Source organism: Saccopteryx bilineata, chromosome X, assembly GCF_036850765.1.
Source record: "Saccopteryx bilineata isolate mSacBil1 chromosome X, mSacBil1_pri_phased_curated, whole genome shotgun sequence".
Taxonomy (NCBI): domain Eukaryota; kingdom Metazoa; phylum Chordata; class Mammalia; order Chiroptera; family Emballonuridae; genus Saccopteryx; species Saccopteryx bilineata.
This window is the reverse complement of record NC_089502.1, coordinates 95,210,585-95,224,186: the sequence shown is the minus strand read 5'-3', so window position 1 is coordinate 95,224,186 and position 13,602 is coordinate 95,210,585. Positions and strand designations below refer to the sequence as shown.

Sequence of the window (13,602 nt, the reverse complement as noted above, 5' to 3'; positions counted from 1 at the left end):
AAAAATTTTCTCTGGCTATAGTTCCCTTCCAATATAGGGCCCAATTCTTTTAGGTAGTTAAGGGAGAAGTAAACAGTTCTTCTTGAGTCTATTGGGCCCCTATTATCTTCATCTTAAAATAATACACATGCCAAAGTGGTACATTCTGTTGGATTGGGAGGATATTCTGTTCTCCCTTACTACATTTACTAAAAACTCGATAAAACCGCAGCTCTGTAATCTTTTTAGATGTTTCAGCAACATCTTTATACCCCCTACTTTTTCTTATAAAGATATAATTCATGTTATATAAAATTCACATTTTAACATGTCCAACAGTTTGGTGTCCAATATAATTTTCTTACATTGAAGTAAAATTCACGTAACATAAATAAATCATTAGTCATTTTAAAATGTGCAAACCAGTGGTATCTGTATATCCACAGTGGTATACAACCATCACCTCTTTCTCATTCTAAGACATTTTCATCACCCCAGAAGGAAAACCTATATCTATCCAATAACATCTTACCAGAAATGTTCACTCATCATAAATAAGACAACATACTAGTGGGTTTAGATAATTTCTGAATGGAATCAAGCCAGATGAATTTCGTAAGAAAGCTGATTTACATAGGACAATTTTGGAATGAAACCAAAGGTGCCATTTTGAAGGGTATAAATCTCTGGGCTTACTAGATATTTAGAACCTGATCCAGAAAGGACAGTGCCTGGTCAATATTTGTAACTGATTTATTCATTTTGAATACAATCATTTCCCTAAAACTCAGTTCTATAATCCTTTATGGTAATTAACAAAACTTCCTGTGTTGATCAGAGATAAACTGCTGAGACATTAAGTCCACACTTAATGGTCCGTTGATCAATTTTTTGGATCAATAAATGATGATATTATTTTGACTTGTGGGTCTAAATATTAATCACTCGGAAGTTGGGTTTTATTCCGAGGTCACCCCAACCCAAATTGCTAATCTAAGTAGAGTTATGTTAGGTCATGTAGACTAATGTTAATTCTCTTTAAACTAGTTAATTAAAGCTCCATAGGGTCTTCTCGTCTTATTATATTATCCCCGCCTCTTCACGGGGAGGTCAATTTCACTGATTGGGGGCAAGAGACAGTTGAACCCTCGTGTGGCCATTCATACAAGTCCTTATTTAGAGAACAAGTGATTATGCTACCTTTGCACGGTCAGGATACCGCGGCCGTTAAACTTATGTCACTGGGCAGGCAGTGCCTCTAATACTGGTAAGGCTAGAGGTGATGTTTTTGGTAAACAGGCGGGGTTCGTGTTTGCTGAGTTCCTTTTGCTCCTTTTAATCTTTTTTTTTTTTTTTTTCATTTTTCTGAAGCTGGAAACAGGGAGAGACAGTCAGACAGACTCCCGCATGCGCCCGACCGGGATCCACCCGGTACGCCCACCAGGGGCGACGCTCTGCCCACCAGGGGGCGATGCTCTGCCCATCCTGGGCGTCGCCATATTGCGACCAGAGCCACTCTAGCGCCTGGGGCAGAGGCCAAGGAGCCATCCCCAGCGCCCGGGGCCATCTTTGCTCCAATGGAGCCTCGGCTGCGGGAGGGGAAGAGAGAGACAGAGAGGAAAGTGCGGCGGAGGGGTGGAGAAGCAAATGGGCGCTTCTCCTGTGTGCCCTGGCCGGGAATCGAACCCGGGTCCTCCGCACGCTAGGCCGACGCTCTACCGCTGAGCCAACCGGCCAGGGCGCTCCTTTTAATCTTTCCCTTGGTTGGACACCTGTGTCTGGCTAACAGATCATGATATAAGGAGTTTATTTTTTGTATTGGCTTAGTAATTTGTTAACTATCAGTGAAGTATTCGTTCTGATATACACTTGTGCTAGGAGAAATTATTCTTGTTACTCATATTAACAGTATTGCTTCTATTTAATAATAGAATAGTCCAGTTTAGTATTAGGAGTTGTTAGATATGCTTGTAATTAAGATGAGGGAGTTGTTGAGCTTGAACGCTTTCTTAATGGGTGGCTGCTTTTAGGCCAACTATGGTATAATTACTCTCTAATAAAGGTTGTACCCTGAGTCCAATGGGCTGTACCCCCTTGGGCTATAATATAAGTCTACATTAAACTTATAGGTGTTTTCGGTAGACTTATATTTGAACTAAAATTCATTGACTGGACAACCAGCTATCACCAGGCTCGGTTGGTTTGTCGCCTCTATCTAAGAATCTTCTCACTATTTTGCCACATAGATGAGTTTGCCCCTTTGGGCTGTCCTTAGATAGCTCGTCTGGTTTCGGGGTATTTAGCTTCAGTTCTCTTTGCTAAAATTTTTCTAGTTAAATCATTATGCAAAAGGTAAAAGGGGTAAGCTTTGCTTTTTTTTACTTTTAAATTGTGGTTCCCTTGCGGTACTTTTTCTATAGCGTCGAATATAATTTCTATCTCCTATACTTTTATTTATGTAAATGTTTTGTTTTAGTTGTAGGTGCTAGTTGAGTCTTGTAGGCACGAGCTAGAATTAGTTCAAAGTAACTCAGTTGTTGTAGTATCTCCCGGGTGTAGGCCGGGTGCTTTGTGGTTAAGCTATACTTTGAGTTATCCAAGTGCACTTTCCAGTACACTTACCTTGTTACGAATTATCTCCTCTTGCAAGTGGAATCTCTTAAATATGGTTATTTTAGATTGGTGTTGTTTGAGGAGGGTGACGGGCGGTGTGTGCGTGCTTCATGGCCTATATTCAATTAAGCACTGTATTCTTAATTTACTGCTAAATCCACCTTCAGCTATAAGTTTCATTATAGCATTCGTTTGTGTTGATCATGACCTTTTAATAGGGAATGTAGCCCATTTCTTTCCAACCCATAGGTTACACCTTGACCTAACGTTTTTATGTGTAATATTTGTGCTTACTTAAAATCCTTTTTAGGGTTTGCTGAAGATGGCGGTATATAGACTGATTTGGCAAGGGTTGGTGAGGTTTATAGGGGTGTATCGATTACAGAACAGGCTCCTCTAGATGGATATAAAGCACCGCCAAGTCCTTTGAGTTTTAAGCTGTGGCTAGTAGTACTCTGGCGAGCAGTTTTGTTAGTTTAACTTCTTAGGTTTGGGGCTAAGCATAGTGGAGTATCTAATCCCAGTTTGGATCTTAGCTGCTGTGTGTTCAAGCTTTTAAAGTCACTTTCGTGGGTTATTTTACAGAGACTCAGGCTTTTTACAGCTTAGTCAGAATTTAACTTTATTTTGGGTATTACCTTAAACACGCCTTACGCCAATAACTATTAATTTGGGTTAATCGTATGACCGCGGTGGCTGGCATGAAATTTACCAACCCTATATTAGCATGGCTTAGTCGAACTTTTGTTCATGGCTTAATTTTTATCACTGCTGTTTCCCGTGGGGGTGTGACTGAGCAAAGTGTTATAGGCTGCATTGAGCGTGCCTGATACTTGCTCCTTTATTTCAGAATATTGACCTAGAGGGCATCCTCACTGGGAGGCTGATACTTGCATGTGTAAGTCTACTAATAATAGGAAGGCCAGGACCAAACCTGTGTGTTTATGGGGCTAGTAAGCCCATCTAGGCATTTTCAGTGCCTTGCTTTTTTTTAAGGTACATTAACCGGGTGAGTAGAAAAAAAAAAAGAAAAAAGGCAGAGCTAGGGAGATGACTGTTTAAGGAAAATAAATTCCTTAAAGTACCGCGATGCTATTGGGTGATGGGTGGGTTAGTATAGTAAACCGGTTAAGTCCACAATAAGCCAGTGTAGTTTGATCTTGTTTTTGGGGTTTGGCAAGATAATATAGCTATATATGGTGGGGCTTAACGGGGGGTAGGGGGGGTTTGTCTAAGCAAACCAACGCACGCGTACGTGCCCCTATACGTGTGCGTATGTGCCTTGCGCGTACGTGCCCCTATACGTGTGCGAGTGTGCCTTGTGCGTACGTGCCCCGTACGTGTGCGTGCGTGCCTTGCGCGTATGTGCCCCATACGTGTGCGTGTGTGCCTTGCACGTACGTGCCCCTATACATGTGCGAGCGTGCCTTGCACGTACGTGCCCCTATACGTGTGCGTGCGTGCCTTGTGCGTACGTGCCCCATATGTGTGTGTGCGTGCCTTGTGCGTATGTGCCCCTATACGTGTGCGTGCGTGCCTTGCGTGTACGTGCCCCTATACGTGTGCGTGCGTGCCTTGCGCGTACGTGCTCCTATACGTGTGCGTGCGTGCCTTGTGCATACGTGCCCCATACGTGTGCGTGCGTGCCTTGCGCGTACGTGCTCCTATACGTGTGCGTGCGTGCCTTGTGCGTACGTGCCCCATACGTGTGCGTGCGTGCCTGTGCGCGTGCGTGCCCCATACGTGTGCGTGTGTGCCTTGCGTGTACGTGCCCCTATACATGTGTGTGCCTTGCGCGTACGTGCCCCATACGTGTGTGTGCGTGCCTTGCGCGTACGTGCCCCTATACGTGTGCGTGCGTGCCTTGCGCGTACGTGCCCCTATACGTGTGCGAGCGTGCCTTGCGCGTACGTGCCCCTATACGTGTGCGTGCGTGCCTTGTGCGTATGTGCCCCTATACGTGTGCGTGCGTGCCTTGCGCGTACGTGCCCCTATATGTGTGCGAGCGTGCCTTGCGCGTACGTGCCCCTATACGTGTGTGTGCGTGCCTTGTGCGTATGTGCCCCTATACGTGTGCGTGCGTGCCTGTGCGTGTACGTGCCCCTATATGTGTGCGAGCGTGCCTTGCGCGTACGTGCCCCTATACGTGTGTGTGCGTGCCTTGTGCGTATGTGCCCCTATACGTGTGCGTGCGTGCCTTGTGTGTACGTGCCCCTATACGTGTGCGTGCGTGCCTTGCGCGTACGTGCCCCTATACGTGTGCGTGCGTGCCCCATATGTGTGTGTGCGTGCCTTGTGCGTATGTGCCCCTATACGTGTGCGTGCGTGCCTTGCGTGTACGTGCCCCTATACGTGTGCGTGCGTGCCTTGCGCGTACGTGCTCCTATACGTGTGCGTGTGTGCCTTGTGCATACGTGCCCCATACGTGTGCGTGCGTGCCTTGCGCGTACGTGCTCCTATACGTGTGCGTGCGTGCCTTGTGCGTACGTGCCCCATACGTGTGCGTGCGTGCCTGTGCGCGTGCGTGCCCCATACGTGTGCGTGTGTGCCTTGCGTGTACGTGCCCCTATACATGTGTGTGCCTTGCGCGTACGTGCCCCATACGTGTGTGTGCGTGCCTTGCGCGTACGTGCCCCTATACGTGTGCGTGCGTGCCTTGCGCGTACGTGCCCCTATACGTGTGCGTGCGTGCCTTGCGCGTACGTGCCCCTATACGTGTGCGTGTGTGCCTGTGCGTGTACGTGCCCCTATATGTGTGCGAGCATGCCTTGCGCGTACGTGCCCCTATACGTGTGTGTGCGTGCCTTGTGCGTATGTGCCCCTATACGTGTGCGTGCGTGCCTTGTGTGTACGTGCCCCTATACGTGTGCGTGCGTGCCTTGCGCGTACGTGCCCCTATACGTGTGCGTGCGTGCCTTGTGAGTACATGCCCCTATACGTGTGCGTGCATGCCTGTGCGCGTACGTGCCCCTATACGTGTGCGTGCGTGCCTTGCGCGTACGTGCCCCTATACGTGTGCGTGCGTGCCTTGTGCGTACATGCCCCTATACGTGTGCGTGCATGCCTGTGCGCGTACGTGCCCCTATACGTGTGCGTGCATGCCTTGTGTGTACATGCCCCATACGTGTGCGTGCGTGCCTGTGCGCGTGCGTGCCCCATACGTGTGCGTGCGTGCCCCATATGTGTGCGTGTGTGCCTTGCGCATACGTGCCCCTATACGTGTGCGTGCGTGCCTTGTGCATACGTGCCCCTATATGTGTGCGTGCGTGCCTTGTGCGTACGTGCCCCATACGTGTGCGTGCATGCCTGTGTGCGGTACGTGCCCCTAGACGTGTGCATGCGTGCCTGTATCGCTTAAGTCTTATGTCCTGAAACCATTAATTTAATAGCCCCTTACGGTAAATATCCCTGGGTAAATATAACCTTATTGTGTCACTTGAATTTATGTCCTAAACCATGGATTATCCTTTATCTCAGTGGTATTCATTGTCCGAGGAAATCTGACTGAAAAGTCCAGCTTAATTATATTTGACTGCATCGAGGCCTCCACGGCCAAGGCTGAATCCAAGCATCCCCCAAAAATAAAAACCCTACCCCAGGCATGACAGTGCAAGGTATGCCGGGATCACGGACTTAAATAGCGACTAATCCATTGAGATGTCTTATTTAAGAGCATGTTGTGGGCGATTTTACATTCCAATGGCCCTGAGGTAAGAACCAGATGCCGTTTATGACCCATTTTAGAAACCCCCACAATTAATGGGCCCGGGGCAAGAAGAGTGCTACCATGTGGTGTCCAGCAGGTTGTTGGTTTCACGGAGGGTGGTAGATCAAGGGACCCCCATTGGATGGGGATAGTCCTGTTGACAAGAATTTATTGGACTGAATGGTTTATGTACGATGACCAATTAATATGTCCTGTACCATATCATTAATATGTACTTGCTTATTATTCATGGGGAATATAATTTAATGCACGACGTACATAGGAGATGGGATTATAAGAGGTGCTGGGGAGGTACTTTGGAAAATTTTATTTCCCTATACAAAGTCAAGGGGTAGTTTAATTAGAATATCAGCTTTGGGTGTTGATGGTGGGGCTTGCGCTCTCTCCTTGAGGTCTTTGGGGGAGTTTAAGTCCCCTTTGCTGGTTTACAAGACCAGAGTAATAAGTATACTACAAAGACTCTTCATTTTAAGAATCGGTTTTCTATGATGCTGGCAAGGGGTATGAAAATTAGAATGATTGAAAAATATAGGATTGACGCTAGTTGGCCAATGATAATAAATGGGTGTTCTACTGGTTGGCCTCCAATTCATGTGAGTGTGATGAGGTCTGCAGCTAGGAGTCAGAATATGCATTGGCTAAGGGGATGGAACATTATACTTGTTTTTTTTTGTGGTGTGTAGTATTGGGACTAGAGCTAGGATTAGAATAGTTAGGACTAGTGCTAATACGCCTCCTAGTTTGTTGGGAATTGATCGCAGGATTGCGTAAGCGAAGAGGAAATATCATTCTGGCTTAATATGAGGGGGAGTGTTCAGTGGGTTGGCCGGGGTATAATTGTCTGGGTCTCCTAATATGTCTGGGGCAAATAATATGAGTGCTAATAAGGCTGTCAGCATTAAAAGGAATCCTAAGATATCCTTAATTGTATAGTAGGGGTGAAAGGGGATTATATCTGCGTTTGAGGGGATACCCATTGGGTTATTTGACCCTGTTTCATGGTGGAATAGTAGGTGTACTATAACTAGGGCTGCGATAATGAATGGGAGGAGGAAGTGGAAGGCGAAGAATCAGGTTAGAGTGGCCTTGTCTACTGAGAAGCCTCCTCAGATTCATTCAACTAGGTTTGTTCCAATATAGGGAATAGCAGAGAGGAGATTTGTGATAACTGTGGCTCCGCAGAAAGATATTTGGCCCCATGGTAGAACATATCCTATGAAGGCGGTTGCTATAACTGCGAATAGTAGGAGAATCCCTACGTTTCAAGTTTCTGTAAAGGTATAAGATCCGTAGTAGAGACCTCGCCCTACGTGGAGATACAGGCAGATAAAAAATATGGAGGCACCATTGGCATGGAGGTAGCGGAGGAGCCAGCCGTAATTTACGTCTCGACAGATATGTGTTACAGAATTGAATGCTGTGGCGGTGTCAGAGGAATAGTGCATGGCAAGGAATAAGCCTGTTAGGATTTGCACTGCTAGACAAATCCCTAAAATGGATCCAAAGTTTCATCAGGAGGAGATACTTGAGGGTGTGGGGAGGTCAACGAATGAATCGTTGATGATTTTAAATAGTGAGTGGGATTTACGGGTGTTGGTCATTATTCTTATAGTTGAAATACAACGGTGATTTTTCATGTCATAAGTCATGGTTAGAGGCCATGTAGGAATTATGATGACATATATTGCATTTATCTTAAGTATCATTTTTGTAGTTGGGTTTGTGGGGTTTTCTTCTAAGCCTTCACCAATTTACGGAGGATTGGGCTTGATTGTGAGTGGAGGGTTGGGTTGTGGTATTGTAATTAGTTTTGATGGGCCATTTTTAGGTCTCATGGTGTTTTTGATTTATTTAGGGGGAATGTTAGTGGTTTTTGGCTATACTATGGCTATAGCAACTGAGCAGTATTCGGAGGTATGGGTATCTAATAAGACGGTTGTAAGTTCTCTTATTGCAGGCTTGCTTATGGAGGTGGGGTTAATTGTTAGTGTAATTGAGAATGAGGGTGTTGAGTTGGAGGTAATTTTAAAGTTTAATGACATAGGGGATTGGATGATTTATGATACAGGTGATGCTGGATTTTTTAGTAAAGAGATTATGGGTGTTGCGGGGCTATATAGCTATGGGACTTGGTTAGTGGTAGTTACAATATGATCCTTGCTTACTGGAGTTGTAGTAATTATGGAGATTACTCATGGAAATTAAGTATGAGCATAGCAAGGGTTAGGGTGATGAGGAAGGAGAGGAAATATAGTTTGACCAGACCTTTTTGATTAGATACTGTAGTGGAAGATTTTATATGTATATTTGAGATTGATTTTGGTAGAAGTATTTCTAGTCAGATTTGGTCTAATAGAAGGGAGGTGGATTTCTGGCTTGTTGTAAGGCTTATTAGTGGTTGGAGATGGTGTATAATGGTGGGAAAATAGCCTAAGAGGTTGGAAAATTTAAACATGTTTGAAGGCTTGTTGAATTTTAGGTTGTGGGTGATTTGGTTTAGTTCTAGGGCTATTATAAACCCTGTTAGGGTTACTCCTAGGGCTATAAGCTTTAGGTAGAGAGGTATTGTTATTTGTGGGGTGGTGGTTGGGGGGATGTTATTAGATAGTAGGAATCCTGCGAAAATGCTTCCAATTAATAGGCGCTTGATGGAATTGATTAGGAGTGGATTGTTCTCGTTAATTAGGATAAGAGTAGGAAATCGTGGTTGTCCTAGAAGTGCAAAGAAAATAATTCGTGTACTGTAAACAGCTGTGAGGGAAGTGGCTAGGAGGGTTAACAGTAGGGCTCAGGCGTTGGTGTACGAGGTATTGGCTGCTTTGATAATAAGGTCTTTAGAATAAAAGCCCGTTAGGAAAGGGGTGCCTGTTAGGGCAAGGCTTCCGATGACTAAGGCGGTAGTGGTGAAGGGTAGGGTCTTAAATAGGCCTCCCATTTTTCGGATATCTTGCTCATCGCCTAAGCTGTGGATGATTGATCCGGAGCATATAAATAGTATAGCTTTGAAAAATGAGCGTGTGCAGATGTGGAGGAATGCTTAGTGGGGCTGATTAATTCCAATAGTTACTATTATTAAGTCTAGCTGGCTAGAGGTGGAAAAGGCAACGATTTTTTTAATGTCATTTTGGGTAAGGGCGCAGACCGCTGTAAACAGGGTTGTAATAGCTCCTAGGCATAAGACTATAGTTTGTACTAGTTTGTTGTTTTCTATTATAGGGTAAAATCGAATCAATAGGAATACCCCTGCGACAACTATAGTACTTGAGTGCAGTAGGGCAGAGACAGGTGTGGGGCCCTCCATGGCAGAGGGGAGTCATGGGTGGAGTCCAAATTGGACAGATTTTCCAGTGGCAGCCAGGAGTAGAGCTATTAGTGGGAAGTTTGTATTTTCTAGGTTTAGTGCGAAGATCTGTTGAAGCTCTCATGTATTGGAGTTGATTATAAATTATGCTATAGAAGCAATAAAGCCAATATCTCCAATTCGGTTATATAGGATTGCTTGGAGGGCAGCGGTGTTGGCGTCTGCGCGGCCATATCATCATCCGATGAGTAGGAAAGATATAATTCCTACTCCTTCTCAACCAATAAAAAGCTGAAACAGGTTGTTGGCTGTAACTAGAATTATTATTGTAATTAGAAATATTAGTAGGTATTTAAAGAAGCGGTTAATATTAGGGTCTGAGTGTATATATCATATTGAGAATTCTATAATAGATCAGGTTACGAACAATCCTACTGGTATAAATAGTATTGAGAAGTAGTCGAATTTAAAGCTGAGTGTTAATTTAATTGTTTGAATTGTAATTCAATGTCAGTTCGAGATTACTATTTCTTGATGAGAATACACAAATAATAGGGTTGGAATTAGGCTAGCTGCGAAGGAGTATGAGACTATGGTCTTAATGTAATTTGGGTAGTTTGGTTTTGTCTAGGTTAAAGGTTGTTGCTGTGATTGGCATGGTCAGTAGAAGTAGTGCTAATACGATAGATATATTAAATAGGTTTATTACTTTTATTTGGAGTTGCACCAATTTTTTGGTTCCTAAGACCAACGGATAACTACTATCCTTTAAAAGTTTGAAAAAGCCGCGGTTTTAAACGCGGTGGCATGAGTTAGCAGTTCTTGCTCACTTCTTCGGTAAATAAGGGGGTTTAGACCCTATTACTAGATTCACAATCTAGGGTTTTTATTAAACTATATTTACAGTATAATGTACCCAGGATGATTTTTGGATTAATTGATAGGAGGAGTAGGGGTACTAGGTGTATTGCTATTAGTGTATTTTCTCGTGTGTAACATTAAGCCCAGATGGGCTTAATGTTATTAATGTGGTGGGTATGTTTACCTCGTTGAGTTACGATTAGTATATATAGGGAACAAAGGGTGGTGATAATAATATTTAGTCCTATGAGGATAATGGATATGTTTGATCAAGAGTATGTTGCTATAACTACAAATAGTTCTCCAATTAAGTTAATAGTAGGGGGAAGGGCTAAGTTAGTAAGGCTTGCTAAAAGTCATCAGGAGGCTATAAGAGGTAAAATGGTTTGCAGGCCACGAGCTAAGATTATAGTTCGACTATGGACTCGCTCGTAATTGGAATTGGCCAAGCAAAATAGTATAGAGGAGGTTAGTCCGTGGGCAATTATTAGAGCAGTGGTCCCTATGTAGCTTCATGGGGATTGGATGAGAATGGCTACAATCACCAGGGCTATATGACTTACTGATGAATAGGCAATTAGTGATTTTAGGTCTGTTTGACGTAAACAAATTGAGCTTGTCATAATCATGCCTCATAGTGAGAGCATTATAAATGGGTAGGCTATGTTACTTGTGAGCGGGTTGAGAAGGGTTGTGATTTGTAGCATTCCGTAACCTCCTAGTTTTAATAGCACTGCGGCAAGTACTATAGACCCTGCAATAGGGGCTTCTACATGTGCTTTGGGGAGTCAGAGGTGGAGTCCGTAGAGGGGTATTTTTACTATAAATGCCAGTATGCAGGCCAATCACAAAAGGGAATTGCTTATAGAAATTTGCTAAACACTCCCTGAGCACATATTCCTAATTAGCATAACTGACTACCCCAGTCTCATTCATATCTATCATATTGTCCATGTTGAATTACCCTGGTGTTACTTCATATGCACAATTAAAATTGGCAACTTCAGGGATAAAAGTTGATAAAAAAAAATGGGAGCAAAGGGAATATTAAAATAGAGCTTTCAAGGTGCCTGTGCCCCAAGTCAAGCTTGCAATAGTAGCCTAAATCTACTGTTCCCTCGGTTGTCCTAAATTACTGTCTTCAGCATGTGAGCATGTCACAATGTGAACAGTTATTCCAATGGTTAAAAATCTGTTGTTGTTTTATTTCATTCAACATGGCACCTAAGCCTAAGGAAGCTATTTCAATTGATCTTCAACAAAGAGGCAGTCAGTCCTTTGCATCAACGTGGGAGAAAAATGGGCTGTTGTATTACTGAGAGGCACAGTTTTCCAAAGTTAGTAAGGAATTTTCAAGGGTAGTTTTGATTATCTCTAATTTTAGAATCTACCTCTCCTACCTGAGAGGTAGATTCTAACAAACATACACATCCATGCAAACATACACACAGTGTAAGATAAGACTGGGTCTGGCGTTGAACTGGGCTCTCTGAGGTTCCTAAAGAAGTGTAAGGTGGAGTCTCTGGTGTGCTGAAAGAATTTCAGACCTGCTTGTTTGAATTTCTCTCAAGGCAAGCAATCAGCAGGACCAGAAAGGATCATTTTACCCTAGAACTAAGACAGTTTTTTTGTTATTTTTAATGGGAAAAATGCAAAACTTATATTCATCTTGTGAGAAAGAATATTATTTTGTCTATAAAACATACATATAGAATCCCACTGTGAAATTCCAAAGACGCTAGTTCAATTTATGGTAGAACTGAATGATGGATTTATTGATTTAATATCATTTCTTCATTCTGACCAGATGGTGGTTGTTGGTCAAATAAGTTTGTAAATATGATATATATGTTTGCTCGCTTATAGTTTGTATTGGGTGTGGGGGACAAGCTATAAGCAGGCCGGGTCGGCCGGCCTAAGGCTTAGTCTTAAGACTAAGCCTTTCCCCACACCCTTGACTGATTGCATGATGTGGGGTGGTGCACTCTCATGAGGAATCCCATTATGCCTCAGATAAGTGACTTTGTATCAGAGACTTCCTTGTTTGTATATTGGATTAAAGGTTTTGATTTCTACACTATAAAGTGGGGCAGATCGGGAGCTTGCTCTCTCTCAGTTCCTGCTATCACCATTGCAGGGGCCTCCCTGATCCCTTGCCCTTCATGGGAAAAGCAGGTTTTCTTTTCCCAGGAGCTTTGTCTTCTCTTGTGGCTTGCCTGTCTTGGTGAGACACCAATAAACAGAATGTCCCACCATCCTCCGACTCCGCCATTTCTTTACCGTCTGCCTAAATTCAATGGGAACCTGCATGTGAATGGCCACAATGGCGGCTCCTGGCCTTACAGTGGTGAAAATATAAAATAATCTTTATATACTGAAACTTGGATTGTGTATTCATTCTCATGGCTGGTGTATAATATGTCTTCTGGCAAAATCTGAATTTTTTTTCTTTACAGGAACAAAAAGTATACAGGCAACAGCTTTGTTGATTTTGAGTTTGCTGAATTTCTTTTTATTTCTTAGTTTCTAATTATTTTTTCAACAGGTATTATCTTTTGATGCTTATCTACAAGATGAAGTACCTGATAAAAGGCAAGAAAACTATAGAATAAGACGCTATAAAATTCTTTTCTACCTTGAGGATGACACAATTCAAGTAAATGAACCAGAGGTGAAAAACAGCGGATTGCTTCAAGGTATTTATTTAAAGCAGCCTTATAGTTGTTTGTTTCACTTCTAACTTATGTCCTTATATACTGTTTCTCTAGATTTTTATAAAGAGCCCATGCTACTGCTTATGTGTCTTATTGGTAGTGGTGAATATAAACATGCTGTTAGTTGTGGTTATTAACAGTGACTTACCAGATTTTCCCCCCTACCTCACATTGGCCATTCCTCTCACTCTTCTGTGATATACTTGTATCCTTTCAGATGCTGATCTAGTGTGAGCAAACTCTCCTATGTCTTTGACTTTTTTCTTCAAGCATTTTGATCTTTTTGCTATGACCACATTACTTTCTTCACAACACTCTCAAGAGAAAAGACTTCTCTACTGCCACTTCCAGATTGGTATTCACTCTTCTTTCTTGAATTTACTGCCATTTGCTTCAACCACCTTCTC

At 43.3% G+C, this 13,602-nt stretch overlaps 1 protein-coding gene across 1 annotated transcript in view; it reads left to right on the top strand.

Annotated features, from left to right (window-relative positions):
- The window catches only part of EFHC2 (EF-hand domain containing 2), a 283,160-nt gene that overhangs the window by 64,100 nt on the left and 205,458 nt on the right, over positions 1 to 13,602 (top strand). The window contains exon 3 of the mRNA XM_066249383.1: positions 13,027 to 13,177. Coding sequence (XP_066105480.1) covers positions 13,027 to 13,177 — 151 coding nt within the window. The remainder of the gene's footprint in view (positions 1 to 13,026; positions 13,178 to 13,602) is intronic.